Source organism: Mus caroli, chromosome 2, assembly GCF_900094665.2.
Source record: "Mus caroli chromosome 2, CAROLI_EIJ_v1.1, whole genome shotgun sequence".
Taxonomy (NCBI): domain Eukaryota; kingdom Metazoa; phylum Chordata; class Mammalia; order Rodentia; family Muridae; genus Mus; species Mus caroli.
The window spans coordinates 112921608-112941342 of record NC_034571.1 but is presented as its reverse complement, the minus strand read 5'-3'; the positions used below and the strand labels follow the sequence as shown (position 1 = coordinate 112941342).

Here is a 19735-nt window from a genome sequence, read left to right as displayed (position 1 = left end):
CAAAACTATACTGAGACCGTCTCTATAAACTAACAAACTAAACTTTAAAAAAGCAAAGAAGAGCATAGCCTTGGGATCAGGACCATGCTCTGTCCCAGTCTGTAGTCTCGGGCAGGTGGCTGAGACTTTGAAGCCTGGTTTTGGATCTGAAAGCTGGAGCCAACAAGAGCCTTTCACACAGTGCTTGTGCAATTCTGTGTGACACAGCACTGGGCACAGCACCTGGGCACTGGGTAGGATTGGCCAGCGCAGTAACTACAAGGAAACTGTCATGTAGCATTGTAGTAGGATGATGAGATCTCAACTGGCCCAGTATAGAAGAGGTGGCATTGCCAGAGCCAATGGGATGCTAGAAAATCATCACTAGGCACTGTGCATTTAAGGGTGAAACCCAGAACTGCCTAGAAGCTGGGAGGGGTGGCGGTTATGAAAGCATGCCAGGTCTGCACATCCTCGTTCTAGGTCTGTATAAGAACTCAGTCCTAGCTTCATGACTGAGCCTCCTAGCAGACCCTGGAATATGTACCCATCATGTATGTGTGAGTACATAAGTAAGTGGTGGTCTGCTGACCCCCAGAGGTGGCAGAGTCAATACTGCAATGTCTCCAAAGAGAGAAAAGCACATCAGTCCCTGAGAGTATATGGGTCAGGAGGAGTTCCTCAGAACATCTGTGTATGGTTCCTGTAATTATGGCCTACTTCTAGAAGCATCCTCAAAGCCGTTAGACAGGATGGAGTCTGACCTGGTTGATCATCAGAAGTAGCCAAGAGTTTTAACCAATGAAATCTCCAGGCCCTGCCCCATAGCTATCTTCCTGCTGTTGCCTAGTGTGAGTGCTCCTAAGTGACCTGCCTCTGGCTCCCACTGCCCCGCACACACGGCACCACAAGCTGCTGGTTCCCTTTCTTACACCCCACGGGATGCATACACTTTCCTCCCTCTGTCACCAAACTAATCCCAGTACAGGGTTCTAAGCCACTTGGTTCCAGTCCTGCAAGGCATTGCTCTAACTAGTTTGTGAAGCCACTTAGCTACAGCTCTCACTACCTTGGATCGAATGCTTGTTGGCAGGAGGTCTGTCTGGTTTTCCCTGTTTAGTGACCCTTTAGCACATGGTATTTCTCTTTTCCAGCTATTACAAATTCATTTAACCTTCAAAGAATATAAAAGTAAATTATCTTTTTGTTATTGGTTTTTTTTTTAAAGATTTATTTATTTATTTATTATATGTAAGTACACTGTAGCTGTCTTCAGACACTCCAGAAGAGGGAGTCAGATCTCATCACGGATGGTTGTGAGCCACCATGTGGTTGCTGGGATTTGAACTCCGGACCTTTGGAAGAGCAGTCGGGTGCTCTTACCCACTGAGCCATCTCACCAGCCCCTGTTATTGTTTTTGTTTGTTTGTTTTTCAAGACAAAAATTCTCTGCGTAGCCCTGGCTGTCCTAAAACTTGCTCTTTAGACCAGGCTGACCTGGAACTCAAGAGATTTGCCTTCCTCTGCCTCCCAAGTTATGGGATTAAAGGCAGGTGTCACCACTGCCACCACACACCCAGCTCGCCTAAATTATTTTCTAACCAAAGCTAGTAGCTCTTGTAGACTGCAAATTTCATGGAATTTAGTGTCCATGGACATTTTAAACTTTCCAGTCAGCACTAAGGGGCCAGTGACTACACATGCAACTAGCTATATTCAGTCATAAACAGGGAAAGAGTGGGGTGTGGTGGCGCATCTCTTTGATCCCAGCACTTAGGCAGGGGCAAGCAGATCTCTGAGTTCAAGGCCAGCCTGTTTTATAAAGCAAACTTCAGGACAGCCAGGGCTACACAGAGAAACACTGTCTTGAAAAACCAAAAGAAGAGAGAGAGAAAGAGGGGGAAAAAGGAGGAACGGAAAGAGGGAAGTTGGAAGAGAGAGAAAGAAAGAATTATGAATATGGAGAATGCTGAGTACCACAGCCTGTAGTGCTCCCTGTCATTCCTGAGCCCTCGGAGCAGACCAGCGTGGCCTAGGTTAGTAAGGCACAAAATGCCTCTGTGTTCTGACACTGAATAATGAAAACCCTTGTGCAGATGTAGGGGGTGGATGGTCAAACTTGCTGAGCTAACTTATGGGAAAAGAAATAGCATATTCTTTTCTACCTAAGAATAGTATCTGGCTTGTTCCTTTTCACAGAGGAAAATGTTTGAGGCACAGCTACTTCCAGCTCCAGCTCCACAGTGCCATTTGCACGTGACATGTCGCAACCCCAGCTGAGCATCAGGACAGGAAGCTGCCTGGGCTGGATAAGAAGCAGAACTGAACACAGTGACCTTGGGCCCTAAGGTGGCACAAGCTGTGGGCGCTCATCAGAGCTGTACCCCTATCCCCGCAGCTGCAAGGTTATGTTCCATTTATGAGCTTGGCCACTCATTCTTAAAGAGGCAAGGGGCAGGCTGTGGGTGAAGCTCAGCAATAAATAGAGTAGGACCCTGGCTCTGTCCCCAGTCTGGGGGAAAAGAAGAAAAAAATTCTATACACAGGGGACCAAACTAAAGGGTAGGAAAATGCTGGATCAGATAGCATGTTTAAGTGTTCTGTGACTGCTTTACCATAGGCCTAGTGACGTAAACAAATTCTCTCTACAAACCAGAAGTCCAAAATCAAGATATTATTAGTAGCTATACATATCCACTGATGATGTCCTGCTCCTCTCCCGGCTTTGGGGGGCTCTGGGGCTCATGTTTTTATTTTAATCGTTCACAGTAATGTGAGATTTTAATAATACAAACAAAAAGCCTGGGAATTAAGTAATTTTGCTGTTTTTCTATTTTTATGTTGTCAATGCTGTCTTCAAAGAACAAGAGAACTTCTCGTGGTCTGGGCGAGCCTTTGTCTCCTCACCTTTTGTCAGGTGGGGAGGCAGCCTGCCAGAAGTCTGTTTGCTCTGAGATGACACACAAAGCTTACTGCATGATTCTTCAGTGAAAGCTATTTTAGGAAAGCCCAGATACAAGTTTGGGAAATAGAATTTAGTTTTATTTGTCTGTAAACCTGTGTGGATCTCAAACTTCTCTTTGGGATAGATGGACAAAAGCCAAAAGTGAATCAAGTTCACTGTCAGACCCCATCCTGCACAAGGATAGGAAAGACTCCCACCCATTTGGAAATCTTACTCAACAAGAAAACAAAGCAGCTTTTGAGGAAGGAGCTGGTGAGGACGAGGAGAGCTCAGGGACTCTCAGGGTCACTGCAGTTCTGTGGAATTTAGTTAGCTCTCCAAAGACGTAGTTTCCTCTTAGTCACATGTAATGTACAGGGCCTGGCTTTCCTGCGTGCAGTGTCAAATTCCTTCTTGGAGAAGTTTGGCATTCTGTAGCTCATCGGGTTGATAGAGGCTGAAGTGTGTGAAAGTCTCTGTGTGGTGTGTAGTGATGAGCCCGTAAATGCTTATCCACTGCAAGGCTTTAAAAATAGCTCCATCCCTGCTGGGCTTTGTGGATGTCAGTGCTCAAGCCTATATATGGAAACCTGCTTCTCTGAAGGCTGACCTCAGATGCCTCAAAAGGCCCCCTTAAGTCCTCCTTAAGGCTGTTAGAATCACATGTGTTATTGGTACCAGCTTTGATCTGAACAGAATAACAAGCCCTTGCTCAATAGGACTTGGCTGCGTCTCAGTCTCACATATTTTCACCTAAAAAATTATATTTTGGGTTTCTGGTTTATTATTGAATTTTTTTAGCAGGGGCAAGTGAGAAATAGGTCTCACTCAGTAGCACACACTGACCTGGAACATACTGTGTAGCTCAGGCTGGCCTCAACCTGTGGCAATCCTCCTGTCTCAGTGTCCTAAGAGCCGAGATTACAAACGTGAATTACCATGCCCAACACTAACTGAAAAACATTATTAACACAAACCCACAAACAGTCTGGATCGGAGCAGAGGTATTTCGGAGAGTTTGTTGTCAGTATGTGGTGTGACATCATGCTTGGTGCCAAGTACACGTGTTGTATGTTCAGAACCAAAGTTGCCATGAAGTCACACAGTACTTCAGGGGCAAGTGAGCACCTCAGATTCTTCACAGGCTTGATTGTGAGTTCATTTTTGGTCATGCATTCAGAAAGCTTTAATTGTTGCCAATTTTATTTCAAATAACCCCAACATTCAGTTAAGCAACCACTGTTTAAGAAGCTGGTCCCTAAGCAATAGTCATACAACCCAACGCATACATCTTCAGATGGCCCATGTGCGCACATACCAGAGGCTCTTAGCGGAGAGATGGCACAAATCTGCTCACTCTCTCCAGCTTCCTCTTTCTCTAAGATGCTAACGAAGTCTGTTTTCTTTAGTAGCATTTTCCATTCTACGTAGCTATTTTGTAAATCACTGCTCCTTTTTATTTATTTATTTATTTATTATATGTAAGTACACTGTAGCTGTCTTCAGACACCTCAGAAGAGGACGTCAGCTCTCATTATGGATAGTTGTGAGCCACCACGTGGTTGCTGGGATTTGAACTCAGGACCTTTGGAAGAGCAGTCAGTGCTCTTAACTGCTGAGCCATCTCGCCAGCCCCTGCTCCTTTTTATTTTTATCCTTTCCTATCTTAGTTATTTGGTGTCTGAATTACTCTGTACATTTAAAATTCTATAAAGAAAACTTTTGTAATGAATACAACTTACTGAGCTGAAGTTGGAAGTAAGTGGAATAATGGGACCATTAGGGAAGGGTGTGACAGGCCAGACACCCCTGCTGGGGAGACTGCTCGCCCTTAGGGGCTTGGGGACCTGCCTTTTCATGTCTCTGGGTTTCCTCCCCAGAGAGCTTTTCGTCCAGCCTGGTCACAGGCAGCTGGTCTCATACAGAAGTTACTTAGTGCCACCTGTGGAGATGACAGCATTCTGCCCCTTGAGGCGTGCCCAGTGGTCATTCTTACTTCATTGGGACTTCCCCCTTACCCAGCCTTGGACATTGGGGTTCTCTCTGCTTACCCTTCCTGTGTAGTCTCAGCATATGTGTTCTCCCTGGTGCAGGCCACTCTCTGGAACTCTGGAAGAACATTCTAGCTGCCCATGGGCTGCTTGGCTCCTGGCTCCTCATCTTCCCTTGTGGTTGAGGATCAGAGTTGTGCATGGAATGGGGTCTTGTTTATCTCTTGTCTAAAGTGTGATATGCTCACCTGACATATCCCCTCAGGTCCACGCCTACATCATCAGCTACCTGAAGAAGGAAATGCCAAATATGTTTGGAAAAGAAAATAAGAAGCGAGAACTTATCTACAGGCTCCCGGAAATCTATGTTCAGCTGCAGCGAGAATACCAGATTTCTGCAGGGGACTTCCCTGAGGTCAAGGCCATGCAGGTACTAAGAGACTCATAACAGTGTCACGAGGAGGTTGTAGGAACTACGATTCCTTGCCACATTGCCTAGCTGGTTACATCTGCACAGGCCCACAGTCCTCCCTATAAAGCACATGACATGAGCTCAGATGCACGCAGCCACCAGCTGTATAATGTCACCTCTTTTTGTCTCTTCATATCTAGTAGAGATGTGGGTTCCCAAAGCATGTCTACAAGTGAATGATTCCGCAGTCACAGAGTGGGGGCTTGTTGGGGCCCTGGGTCCAGGAAGATTGAAGAATGTATGGCATGCCTGTGTGGGGAGTCACTGTGCTATGGGAATATGAACTCACAGAGTCAGAAGAAGCTAAAGGCTAGATTTGTATGTAAATTTACAAACTTGGTCTCAATCTTTAAGAAACTACTAGGTGGACTAAACATAGGTTTCACCCTGAGACCAATGGTTGTGTTACTGCATGGCAGAGAGTAGCTAAAGTGAGCGCGTGGCTAAGGTTGGGACTCGCTTCCCCACTGGCCTCGGAGATGAGGAAGAAAGGAGTGGGCAGCACAGAGGTGAGGTCAGCTGCAATAAATGAAACGCTGACATGGCCAGTGCGGGGAAACAGATGAGACTCACTGTTCTGGTGACAGCTCCTTATGTCTGCAGTCAAGGCCAGTGCTTCTGCTATGATCTGGTCGCAGGATCTAGTCAAATGGTTGGTTTTTAAATTTTTTAAAAATTTATTCTTATACAATACATCCACAGTCTCCCCTCCCTCCTCCAGTCCCCTCCTCTCCTCCCACCCTAGTCCACTGCTCTTCCATTTCTTTTCACAAAACATCAGGCCTCTCAGGCTATCAACTGAACACAACATAACAAGATGTAATAAGACTAGGCACAAACCTTCATATCAAGGCTAGACTAGGCAACCAAGTAGGAGGGAATTTGTTTTATGACAAATACAGAGATATATTCTTTTCCTTTCTAGCAATAAAATGGGTGCTCTGTTCAGAAGAGGAATTTCTTTTTCTTTTTAAGATTTATTTATTTATTATATATAAGTACACTGTAGCTGTCTTCAGACACTCCAGAAGAGGGCATCAGATCTCTTTACAGATGGTCGTGAGCCATCATCTGGTTGCTGGGATTTGAACTCAGGACCTCTGGAAGAACAGTCAGTACTCTTAACTGCTGAGCCATCTCTCCAGCCCAAGGAAATTCTTTTTTTCTGGCCACAAGATAACTAACTTGAGGACTGGTGGTTAGTTGTTTCCCAGAGAGTTTTTTTTCTTCTTCTTCTTCCTTTGAGACAGGGTTACTCTGTAGCCTTGGCTGGCTTGGAACTCACAGAAATCTACCTGCCTCTGCCTGTTAGTGCTAAAATTAAAGGTGTGTGCCTCGACTGCCCAGCTGAGACTTTCTTTTACACCTTAGGTTATGTCCCGCACTCCATGGCCCAACTGCAGAACAGCTGTTCCCTTGCACCCTTCATAAAGGAGCTTCAGTTTGGAAGGGAACTTAGTGTCTTGGCTTAAATGAAAAATTATGAAGAAATACCCACGTGTGTCATGGTGCTCATTAGTGTTACACTGCCCAAACCACAGAGTGACTACTCTAAGACCCGGAAGCTCCACTCCGCCTCTCTGGGCCTCTCACATGGCCCCTAGGTGGGCTCCCATAACAGAAACAGACCCTGAACCTGTATCTGTCTGTGCACATTAACATGGGCCTGTTGAGGTAAATCTCCCAGGTATGTCCCGGCAATGAAAACACACCACAGTTAATATGGATACATGCTGTGTGCCTAGATTGGGCAGATCTACCGCTACACTACCATCTTCCACATCTATGAGACCCCTTAAACGTGTGGTTTCTCCAGTTCTCTGAGGTGCTTCTGCTCTGCTTTTCTTTTTCCTCCCCTCCTTCCTCTCCCCCAACCTTCCACTCCACCCTTCCTTTTATCTGCCCAATCTTCAGCTCTCCTTTATTTCACAAATTATGGTGGGAAGCAGGTTTACAGGAAATCACCTGAGTGCTGACTCATTCCACTCACAGGATAACAGAATTAACATAAATATAATTAGCCCCAGGGCTATCCACAGCATTTCCCCCTTTCTGTCCAAGTAGAAGACTATTTTATCTCAGATATAATTGAACATAACTATTATTATTATTTGTAATTTATAAAGTACAAGAGACCTAACACCCAGTCCATCATCCTTGTTAATTAAACAGAACCTCTGTCATGTATCCTTACTTAAAAGACTTAAAGTTCTATATCTGCCCATGTCTTGGCTTTAGATTGAATGCCATCTGAAAACCATCCTCTCAAAACTGTTCCTCTCAAAGCAAAAGGCCTGGGTTGGTTAGGAGACTATGTAGTTTTCAACCCCATCAGAAATCCAAGAACAACTGATATTAACTGAAAATATATAGGAAACCTAAAACAGCTTCCCGAACTTAGGCAATCCATAGAGACAGCTGATCACCTGGACAGTCCCTTACTTCAACACATGTTGCTCTGTGTCTGTCTTAAGGGAATCTGGCCTTTTACACAATGACTGTCCTGCCAGTTGAGAACACTAGAAACACCATGCTGTTATTGCACACTCAGTTGGCCTGAAGAGTTCCCCCCCCCCCGCACCCCCCCCCAGGGATGAGTTGCACTGCCTGAACAGCAGAGGGCAGCAGAGCCATCATCTCCCTTGCTCTGCCCTATCACATGCTTGAAAACTGCTGAGGGGCAACAGCTTGTCCTCCACACCTCTGCTTGGTCTGTGAGGACCTCAGGGACCAGTTTATTCCCTGTGTGCTTTCTGGGCAGACATAGCTGCTGTTTTCTAGTCATTCCTGCAGAATTGTGGCTGTTTGCTCTTTGTTTCTTTATACAGCTGCCATCAGAATTCCTGTCCTCTGCAGGCTGGCAGTTGGGGCAAATGTCATCCCCACATGGCTGTTTGCCAGACACAGGTACCCTGTGTGCTCAGGACTGAGAGTCAGTCCCCAAGGATGGGATAGGTGTCCCTGCACCCAGGGTAATTCAGACTCCTTACCCAGGCACTTTGGAATGTTTGTGTAGGAAGGCCCTCTATCCCTCCTCAGCAGCTGACCCATGCACCCTTGCTGTGACACTGTCAGCAGAAGGGCTGAGTACTGGAGCACTGTTTGATGCTGAGGGTGGAGGTGATTAGAATCCTGTGGCTCTAATCAACCAGCGAGCATGCAGGACCTAGAACCAGAACTCACTGTACATAGCAGGCCTGCCTGCTCCAGGACCCGGCCAGGTGCAGACAACTGGTTTTCATCACAGCAGGTTAAATGGCACAATGCTGGCTGCTTGCAGGTGTTGGGAGGTCCATTCTGAAGACACAATAGGCTGCTCTGTCCCCTCTACAGTCTAAGTGCAGGGGGGGGGGGGGCTCTCCTTCCAAATGTGAGCTCAGAACTCCTGCCCTGCCACACACCCTGGAGATCACAATTTTTGTTCTCCTACCAGAGAAATATAAGTTAAGGTTCAGGGAAAGACCCTGCCTCAAACAAATCAGCTGAGAGCAATAGAGGAACATAACATGCCTGGCTGCTGCCTCTGGCCTCTTTGCACAGGCATGCACCTACACACACACACACAAGATACGCACACACATTCACAACACATTCACACACTCTTTCTCAATGTTTCTGCATTTACTTGGAAGACCGTTTTTCATTAGATCTTTAAGTCTGCTGATGTTAAGCCCTAGGTAGTTCTCCATGTTCAAGGCCAGAGAAAGCTCAACTATAGTCCCATCTCACGGTAATGAATAAATGAGGTCCTAGATACCTCCCGGGGTGTCCAAAGAGTCATATGTGTTTGAAGGAAACAGCTTCCCTTAACTTCAGACACCTGTGTGATGACATCCCTTCTCCCTTCTGATTACTGGGTTTCCCCTTTCTACTTCATGTTATCCTTTTTGCACAGCTCTTTTGAAAGTCGACACTGAACAGCTGGTGTCTTCCTCCTGTGTGACCAAGGCTCCTTTAAAGCAGAGCCCATCCCTGGGCCTGGGAGAGCCTGATGTATATCCGTCAATAAAGGCAGTGATAAGGGGTGGATACCTGATGGCTGTGTGAAGGATGGATAACGATGGGTGGGTGGGTGGATGTGCGAGTAAACAAAGAAAAACTACGTAGAATGGGCTCTCTATCACTACCCAGAGAGCCTCTGTGACCCTCCTGCCCCGAAGCTGGCTTCACCCTGGAAGGACAGTGGCTGAGTTTCCCAGCCCTCTCTAGAGCCTGTGCTCTGCTGACAGGCCACTTCTTCCAAGAGATGAGGTGGAGACCTGTTGTGACCTAGCTTGATATTCACCCTGCTGCCTAGGTTTCAACTTGTGCTCATTTGTCCATACTTTTGAAATAACTGATTAGCCTACAGGCACAAGATCTCCACAGCCCCGACAGGTACCCCCTTGGAGAAGCTTCGGTGTAGTAGACCGTGCTGCCTCTGTGAGGTTCCCCTACAGTTTCCTGTGCGGGAGCCTCCTAGGTTCGTTCCTAAGAGGTTAAAGCCAAGAAGCTTGTGCCCCAAGCTGTAGCATTGGTATCTTCAAATAATCCAAAACCAAAGTGCTTTGCATCAGACACCAGGGCAGTTGAGACAGGGTGTTGCTCCACAGACCAGGAAAGTCTCAGGCTTGCAGCAACTCTATAGTCTTTACCTTCTGAGTGCAGGGATTGAGACACGGTGCCACACACAACCAGCTACAGCATTCTCAAATCATAGTTTTTGGGAGTTTGTTTTTAATTTTTTTTTCTAAATATGGTCCCCGAGTTTTTAACAAAGAACAGATAAAGAGCAGATGTGGCCTCTCCGGGGTAGCCCGTGATTGTGAAACAAGGTTGTGACGCTGCCCTTTTCCACGTCTCTGGATTGTGTGGCAGTAACTAACGTATTAGCAGAGCCTTTCTGAGAGCAAACTCATTCTCCGCATTAAGGGCAGGTGAAAGGGTTTTCACAGGCATAGGAGGCTGCTGTAACTCCTGCAGCCACAGAGATACCATCTATGAAAAGCCACATCTCAACCCTGAAGCTTGTTTTTGTTCTAAGCCCCTCTTGCATCTGGGGAGATTGGACATGGGTGCCCCAGCAAAGAGGTCTTCTGAGTGGCACAGGGTGTGGTGAGATGTCTGCTTTAAGGAAAACCCCGCTCCCTCCAGTGCCTCCTGCAGAGAACATAATACCCGATCTGGTTTCCCTCCTGTAGGAGCAGCTTGAGAACTACGACTTCACCAAGTTCCACTCACTGAAGCCCAAGCTGATCGAGGCTGTGGACAACATGCTGACCAACAAGATCTCATCCCTGATGAGCCTCATCAGCCAGGAGGAGATGAACATGCCCACACAAATGGTGCAGGGCGGTGCCTTTGATGGCACCACGGAGGGGCCCTTCAACCAGGGCTATGGGGAGGGGGCCAAGGAGGGGGCCGATGAGGAAGAGTGGGTTGTGGCTAAAGACAAGCCGGTGTATGATGAACTCTTTTACACGCTGTCACCCATCAATGGCAAGATATCGGGTGTCAACGCCAAGAAGGAGATGGTGACCTCCAAGCTGCCCAACAGTGTCCTGGGCAAGATCTGGAAGCTGGCTGACTGCGACTGCGACGGCATGCTGGACGAGGAGGAGTTTGCGCTGGCCAAGCACCTCATCAAGATCAAGCTGGACGGCTACGAGCTGCCCAACAGCCTGCCCCCACACCTGGTGCCCCCCTCCCACAGGAAGTCCCTGCCAAAGGCTGACTGAGGGCGCACAGCTAGGGTGGGAGGGATGGTGCCTGGGCCTGAAGTCTGCTCTGCCACTGACTCGCTGAATGTCCGTGGCCAAGGTTCTGTCCTCTTCGTGACTCGGTTTTCTCATATGTAGGGCAGGGAGGGCAGATCCCGGACACTAGATGAGGTCTTTATGCCTCTAAAATCCTGAAGTTTCTATCAAAATATTGAGAAGAGCAGTATATAGATATGGAGATCAAAGAATAATAAGAAAAAAATTATCCAAAGAAGAATGTAGGTGTGACACAGGCTGTTGAAGTCTGGGCACTCAGGGAGTAAGCCAGGGACTCACTGGAGCCTTCAGAGCTGGACAGTAAGTTACCGTGAGCCTCTCTGTCCTTCAGAGGGCACTGAGAGACAGCAAAGGACCTAATTTATTTTTCTTACTGTGTTTCCTGCTCTGTCTAGAGAGGAAAGGGAACAGAGCAGAGAGTTTCTGCCTTCCATAGATTAAAAACCAAAGAGAAGACTAATACCCAGGTTTGAAAGAGGATGTGCCATGTCTGTGTGGGCCCATCTGCAGTCCCCATCAGAGGAGGCAGCAGGCCAGGACAGCCTGTCTTGTCCCAGCACCTGCTGCCTGACCCTGCCAAGCCTCCCTCAGTTAGGAATTCAGAATTCACAAACTGTCAGCCCCTGGCAAGACCTGTAGACCTTCAAATCATGCGGAAGTCTGAGGATCGTCTTTCCATTTCACAAATAGTTTGCAGCAGAGTCAATTTATCAGACTCACTAAGTGTGCCCTTCGACCACTGAATGTCCCCAAGGCTTTTTTTGGTAGGTGGCAGAATTTAAATTCAATAAAGCTATGTCTTGATTTGTGTGGAGTCCCAGAGCCTTCGGACCCAGGTAAAGCGAGAGCAGCCCCATCCTGAGCTGTGAGTGGAAGAGACCAGCGACCTGGTGATTGATTTTGTTGTTTGATTTTTAAAGAAAGAAATGCATTTTATTGTGTCCAGTTGTTTTTCTCACAAGATGTAGTCTCTCTGAAGAAATCTTCTCTGTAATACCTTGTCTTCCAAGCTAGAACACCTCACATCAGGATTGCCTATCTGGGGCTAGGATTGGGCTACTTCTGCCTCTTCAGTGGTCTTTCCCAAGCCCACTTATTCAGGTGCCGCAGGGGCTGCCTCCTACTGTACCCTGCTCTGGGGCCCAGAAGAACACTGTCACCATCACTTACGAAGTAGGAATCACAGCGCAGCAGTGACCACATGACCCAGCCCCAGCAGCAGCAGAAATGAATGAATCTGAACAGCATCCCTGAATCTTCACAAAAACATACTCCAACCCCTAATTGTCTGCATCTGGCAACCTCAGGGTCAGAGCCGGTGATTTAAGAGAAAATGCTAAAAGCTCACACCCATTTCCCAGCACTTGGGAGGCAGATGCAGGGGGATTACCATGAGTTCGAAGCCAGTCTGAACTACATCGTTAGTTTTATGGTAGTCTGTGTAAAACAGAGAATACTGACGCCACCATTCACGCTTCCTATCTTACTTTCTAAATAATGGTTTTAAGAGAAACACAGTGTTCGCCTTACTCTGAAAGCGTGTTTTTATTATTTGAACACACACGGGTGAATGTTTGATCCCGGAGCTATAACTGCATTTCTGTCGGTGTCCATGGAGAGGTGATGCCCGGGAGGTCTTGACTTTCCTCCTAGTTGTCTCCTGCTTTCTCTGCACAGTTGTCATATATCTACCTAAATATAATCACAAATGTATGTCTCGTGAGTCTGTCTCTAAAATGCGTCCGTATGTTCAATGTAGATATGGCCAAGTCACTTCTGTACAGAACCTCAGAGGAGGCCTTTCTAGGGACAGCAGGCTAAGATTTCTGGGATCTGCCTTCCCACTCCTCTCTACCTTCTGCTGGGAGATGCCTAGCAGCTAAGCTTGCTCTGACCTGGTGATGTTCTTGAACAAAAAGAAACCATGGATCTACTTTTGTTACATTCTCTTGTTCTTCATAATAACTTTACCAGAAGGAAAAAACAGAAATGGTGATAAAAATGAAAGATTGTGTCTTCTCAGGACCAATGCACAGTTCCTAGACTGTTCAAACACTCCTCCCGCCTCACACATACATTCACTCTGTATTACCCCGTCCTCATGTCGTTTTTCTGTGTCAGAGTAATGCTAGACAGAATTCAGTTTCAAGGAGGGAAAGTTTAAATTGGCCAATAGTCTGAGAGTATTCAGTGCAGAGGTCAGCTGTGAGCTGGAGGTGAGGCAGAACACCATAGCAGCAGGAGCACACGGCAGAGGTGGTGGTTGCCTCTCGGCAGCCAGTAGCAGAACCCAGGACGGGGTCTTTAAAGGTGCACCTCAGTGACCTGCTTTCCTGTCTTCACCTTCATCTATGGATACATTCAGAGCCTTTATGATCCCATCACCTCTCTACTGACCATGCCTTCCAACGCTTCATATCTAGCCCACCATAATGTATCATCCCGGTTTTCAAAGAAGCCACCTCAGAGTGTTTACACACTGGGGAAACACACACCTGCTTGTGTTCTCCCTGGTTCTAAAGAGCCTATTTGTAATTACCACACACATTGGATCACAAGACCCTCTGCAGGTAAGGGGAAGTAAGTGCTTCCGCTGGGTCCTGCCATTGTCACCTCCCAGTGAAGCCCTGCTGAGCCCAAGGAGAAAGAAACTGCACTTGGGCTTGTTGACATACCCCTGCTCTTGGAGTAGGCAGATGGCCAGGTAGCATCATTTCAACCTACCGGCAGGACCCCAGAACAGATAGCCTGAGTCTATTCAAGTCATCCCTGGTTCAATTCAAGAGTGTAGCAGGCACATAGTATTTAGCAACAGTAAATCACACAATGCCTCTATCCTTTAAAATCTTATTTAAAGGTGTCAATCCCTACTGGCACTAGCTTCTTGTAACTGTGTCCACTTTTTAAGAGTGATCCCTTGGGTCCATTTTCAAAGGAGATGCAAGAGTCTAGAGAGGTATACCTGTTCTCCATGCCATCCCTTGTGATCCTAATTCCTCCCTCATCCTCTCTGGGAAAGAGGTCTCATACTCCACCCGAGAGGTCAAAAGCCCACACTGAAGGACTGTGGGTACTACTTGGTGGGGCGGGGGGAGCACCTCAAGGTCCTGTGCCTCTCAGGTGTATACCACCTGCAGAAGGTGTTGGGCTTTTCCTCTGTCACCCATGTACCCTTGTGAAGATGCCAGCCTGGACTGTCATTTAGCATAACATATTTTTTTATTCTCACCCAGAGGCGAATAGACTCCTCCCCTCTTTCCTGGATGGATCCAGATTAGTTTAAGCCAATTGAAGTATTTCATTCCTCCCAGTCACAGATACCAGTTCAAAAATACATGTGTTTTCCCCATTCCATTTTCAACAGGTACCACCCCAGCACTTAGGAAGATGTTCTACATAGTCCCTCTGGGCTGGCAGAAAGGAGGTATTGAACGAGGCATAGGAAACCCAGATCTGCAGTAACAACGTTTGGGATGCTGGAGCAAACAGCGCCTGAAGTCCTGTTCCTGCTAGATTGTTTTCAGTTACAGCCAATTCACCCATCTGTATGTATCATTCAGTCCAGCTCAAATAGAAAGTTCAGTCTCTTGGCAAAGATTTCAAAGACCAATTGACCTTTTCATCAAGGGCTTTGTCACTCACTGCCAATGAGGAGCTGCTCCTTGTACAATATGCATTGGCTCTAGTTGCTGCTGAGCCAGGGGAGGGGGCATGGGAAGGAGAACAGTCCTCTAATCCTGTCCAACAATATCTTATTTAAAGATTGATGGTACTTTATGTGTACAAGTGCTTGTCTGGTGTGTGTGCACTGCCTGGGTATCTGGTGCCTTCAGAAACCAGATCTACTGGAACTGGAGTTGCAGATGGTTGTGAGCCTCCTGTGGTGCTAGAAACAGAACCCAGGTCCTCTGGAAGAGCAGCCAGTGCCCTTGACCACAGACCCATCTCTCCAACCCCACATCTAACAACCAAACAGTCAGCTCTGCTTAAACCAACCAAGCATGGTACAGTTCCGTCTGACCTCAGATCTCACAAACCTGGAGGAGCTGAGGCCAGAGTCCCTCAAGCCCAGAAGGCTTTCCCAATGAAGCTTTCCCTTACAGATGAGACTGGGCACATTCAGGGCGCTATGGCTGAAGACAGGGCTTTCCCTACAAAACAGGAACTGGGCCTGGAAGACTGTAGCATATTTCTAGAATATTCCTTAGAGCTGATCGAAGTCTGGGGCATCAGGCAGCCCATGCAGAGGGCTTGTGCTGCCGTCAGGAAGAGTGAGCACCTGCCCCGGTGGTTACCTAGAACTAACTGAACTTGGGTCCCAGTCTCTGAGATGGTGGTGTGTGAATGTCTTTGGAGACTGGGGCGTGGGTGGGGGAGCCTACAGCACCTCAAGGAAGTGGCCCTGTGGCCAAGGCTTTTGAGAGAAGAGATCAAGACTACTGACAGGAAGCCTGTGGGAAGGGGTTGTTGCTCACAGGGGAGCTATGAGCAGGAACTGCTTCCCTGGGTACCTTCTGTCACAATTCATCTGTCACTGGCTTCTCAATACTTAGCTAAGCTGAGCTTGTGGCCCAGATCTATTCAAGACCTGGGAAGCTAAGCCCAGGACACTACAGCTTCCTGTGGCTATTCCTAGTTAGAGAGAGACTGTCAGACGGCTCCTTCAATCATCCTAGGATGGGGTGTGGAAGAGAAAGGGAGTCTAAAGCTTTTAGCCAGAAATCCTGGTCATGGATACCTCTCATTAGACTTCAGCATCCTGCAATGTTCTCCCTAGAGCCAACAAGACCCTCCTCACCTGCCAACAGTGGAAACAGCCAGGGGATGGGGTAGAGGATGAAGGAGGAGACCCCCTAGCAATAAGCCTAGAGCATTCTTGAGCCACCCTCTCCTGTCTGGGCCCCGCCCTATTAGCAGGTGGGAGGACAATGCTGCTTGTGTGCTGACAGGCTGGCAAAGGGGAGGGCCATACTGTGCCTCCAGCCTGACCTTTCTGGTTGCCTCCCTCACTCCCCAGGCTTTGCTATTTTGTGTCTCCATTCCAGCAGTGGGACCTCCTAATGAGGACCCGGACATCAACTGCCAAGGTGAGCAGCCCTAGCTTCCTTCTGTCCGCCAAAGAGCAGGGGCCCATGGCTGTGGTGCTAGGACTATAGCAGTAGGTGTTCAGAGTAGAGTCTGGAAAGTGGGGATGGGGGTGGCTCTGGGTCAGTCAAGTGCAGGCTACCAGTCAGACCTCTTGCTCGCTTAGGTTCCAATCCACAATTTCTGTCTCCATGGGGACAGTGTGTCAGACTCCTGGAGGGAGGATCATCAGTTTCCACAGTACTTCCCAGCCCCCATGCCTCCACCACCTCCAGACACGGGGAAATGCCCAGTCGCCATTCACCCTCAAAGAGCTACAGGCTCATAAGCTGGTTGTCCCATCAACCCTCCACCTCCTTAGCCACAGCGTCCCTGACGAGAAGACCCAGGCCCAAAGCTCAGCCCTTCTGAGTTCAAGTTTGGCCATGGACTCTGAGTATGAGATAGGCCATGTCCGAAAGCTCCAGGCTCAGCATACACACATGCAGGAGAAGACCTTCACCAACTGGATCAATAACATCTTCCGACTAGGACGGGTAAGCAAGGTCTGAGGACGTCCAGTTCTGGCCAGTGACCTGGGGGTCTGCTGTAGAGTCATCTACCTGTAGCTATTTCTGGCCTACTCCTCCCAGGCTTTAAAGTGGGGTAGGCAGGAGATGCTGGGGTGACCCCACATCTGCCTCAATCCATTCCTCAGGTGGGCATCAGGATCCAGAACCTGTACACAGAGCTTGCTGACGGTGCCCACCTACTGCGGCTGTTGGAGCTTATCTCTGGGGAAGCCCTACCAGTGCCCAGTCCGGGCCGCCTGCGAGTGCACTTCCTGGAGAACAACAGCCACGCCCTGGCCTTCCTCAGGGCCAAGGTTTGTTCTGGGAAGGTGTTTCTGGCTGAAGGGCTGGGTGAGAGGAACCAGAGGTCATAAAAGGAGGCCCAGGTCTCAGGCAGAGCAGGAGATCTGGGCTTGAGTACCAGAAGTGCAGCTGAGGCGCGAGGGGTGTAGCAAAGTTCTCCTTGCCCTGTATGCTTGGCTTAGACAGCCACCAGCTGGCCACAGCAGGAACAGTCTAAACCCCTCTCCGGACTGAAAGCATCTCTGTCTAATGAGGGAGAGTTGCAGGGTTCCTCACTGAAAGGGTCTGAGTGTTCTCAGTCTTCTCATTTCAGAAAGCTGGACACAGAAATACAGGGATAGCGCCACACCCGGCTTCGTTAGGAGCTTATTAGACAGCAGGTCACTAACACTCGTGGAGGTGATAACCTCAGTGCTCTAGATAGCTCAGGGAACTGTAGTCAACACCAGACAAGGGAGTTACCCCAAGCACAGTTAAGCCACAGCTTTGATTTCCCCTAGAGGCAGTTATTGAGCAATTCCTAGGCTGGGTGTGGTGGTTAACATCATTAATCCCAGCACGAAAGAAGCCAAGGCAGGATGATCTCAAGTGGGGGCTACCCTGTAACATAGGGTGGTAACTGGGTGTGTGTTTTCCCAACACAAATACACGTATGTAAACACACACCAACAATAACAACAAAGTCCTGAATATTTGCTGATTTCCTCCTGCCGTGATCAAGTTCATTGATCAACGGATTATTGCTAAACCCAGAGCTGGGAGGGTTGACTCTGGAGAGCCTGGAAGGAGGACACAAGCTCTCCTTTGCCCCGAGCTAAGGTGAACACAGAGGGATGAGGGGGTCGGGGAGAGAGGGAAGTTCATGGGTGCATTCTTCAGAGACCAGTGGGGCACAAGAGAATACACCCACAGGGTGTAATGCCTACTGAAGTTCTGCTGGCAGGGCTGGCGATCAGCTCCCAGCTGTCTGGTCTTACAGGACGTCGCTCCTTTCTTTGTTCATTCAGCTCATCATTATTACATAGTATATGCTAAGAATGGAGGATATGTAAGGGAGCAAAACCAACACCCCCACCACGGCAGGAATGGGAGCAGATGTGTATGTTTAGGTGGGAGAAAAAAAATGCAGTTTCAATTTCAAGTAAGGTGGTTGGAGTAGGCCACATTGAGGAAGCGACACCAAACTAGAGGCTTAGAGGAAGAAAGGGGAATAATCATGCAGACACCTGAGAGATAACACCTTCAAACTGCTGAGACAGCCAGCCTATGCGAGGACACCAAGTCCTGTGTTAGAATCGGGCACCAGAGCTGCCTTAAGCAAAGCTGATCTCAGAATTCTTCAGCCTTGGTGTCACATGATTCAGTAGAGGCAATGGAGCCAGAGGGTAACTGGCAGATTCTGTGAGAGCCTGATGTGTACTCATCATGAATTAACCAGTCCTCCTCCTAAGGAAGAAGCTCTAGACCAGAGGTCTCACCCTTACGACCCACAGAGCCACTCACAGTTTGCTTAGATGCAGATTATAGAGCCTGCGCCTAGGCCTGGGCTTTGGAGAATCTGGCTGGGTGGGGCTGGGGAACTCTAAACTTCTGGTAGTTAAGTTGGAGATGAAACACTGGTTGGAGACTGAGGTTTGGGCTCAGGCACCCCATTGAGGTGGAGCAACGCTAGGAGGAGGAGACAGGCATTGGCTGTGTCTATTTAGCTCACTTGAGAACTCCCATTTTCTGCACCACCTTTGAGGGTCCTCTACCCAGTGGCCCAATCTAGTATATCTCCCCTTAGAGAACACCAGTGGAGGCTCAGACCAATGTCCCAGCCATTAGAAAGCCATCTTTCCCCTGCCATTGTTCATTGCCTACTCTCCCTATAGGACCTCTGCTGGAAGAGGCAGGCCCCTCCCATCTCCCATCCTCCTAGACTCCCGTTTTCTCAGGACCATAGGCTTCGTGGCTTAGCCCAATCAACTGTGCCCACAGGTGCCCATTCCCTTCATCGGGCCAGAGAACATTGTGGATGGAGACCAGTCACTCATCCTGGGACTCCTCTGGGTCATCATTCTGCGTTTCCAGATTTCCCACATCTCCTTGGACAGGGTAGGTCTCAGGCTCCTGGGCCTCATGGCCCAGCCCTGGCTTCATCTCAGACCCCTGGGGCAGAGCTACTCCACCCATGTTGGTGATCCCTTGGTGTTGAGTGAATAGTGAATGAGTAGTCACCCTTCATCCAGGGGCAAAGGACCCAGGATGGTGCCATGTGCTAAAGGAAGAACTAGAATTCTTCCTACAGTCTGGGGGCTAGTACTCACTGGTGAGAGGCAGAGTGGCTGGACATCAGCCACTGCCATTCTTCGACTGTCATTTGGCACTGAATCTCTGCCACCTTCATGACACCAGAGGAAATCATATATATAAAGGGACCCCAGCTCAGAGGTTTGCAATGTTCCCTTGATCCTGAAGACCACTGAAACAGTATTTTTATGGTCTCCATCTTTTCCTATCCCTCCTTTGGCCCTACACCTGGCTCAGAAAATATAAGCATACTGTCCTTATATCTATCAAGTTTCTGTTCTATGAAGTTCTTTTTTTAAAGATTTAGTTATTTATTTTATGTACATGAGTACACTGTAGCTGTCTTCAGACAGACCAGAAGA

The 19735-nt window shown here is 48.2% G+C and overlaps 2 protein-coding genes across 2 annotated transcripts in view; both read left to right on the top strand.

Annotated features, from left to right (window-relative positions):
- Ehd4 (EH domain containing 4) overlaps nt 1–12855 on the top strand; it is a 67703-nt gene extending 54848 nt beyond the window's left edge. Inside the window, exons 5-6 of the mRNA XM_021152948.2 lie at nt 5180–5344; nt 10567–12855. Of these exons, the coding sequence (XP_021008607.1) occupies nt 5180–5344; nt 10567–11103 (702 nt within the window). The 3' untranslated portion in view covers nt 11104–12855. The remainder of the gene's footprint in view (nt 1–5179; nt 5345–10566) is intronic.
- Nucleotides 12856–15271: 2416 nt separating this feature from the next.
- The window catches only part of Sptbn5 (spectrin beta, non-erythrocytic 5), a 44716-nt gene continuing 40252 nt past the window's right edge, over nt 15272–19735 (top strand). The window contains exons 1-5 of the mRNA XM_021179151.1: nt 15272–15413; nt 16188–16229; nt 16429–16763; nt 16925–17092; nt 19062–19178. Of these exons, the coding sequence (XP_021034810.1) occupies nt 15272–15413; nt 16188–16229; nt 16429–16763; nt 16925–17092; nt 19062–19178 (804 nt within the window). The remainder of the gene's footprint in view (nt 15414–16187; nt 16230–16428; nt 16764–16924; nt 17093–19061; nt 19179–19735) is intronic.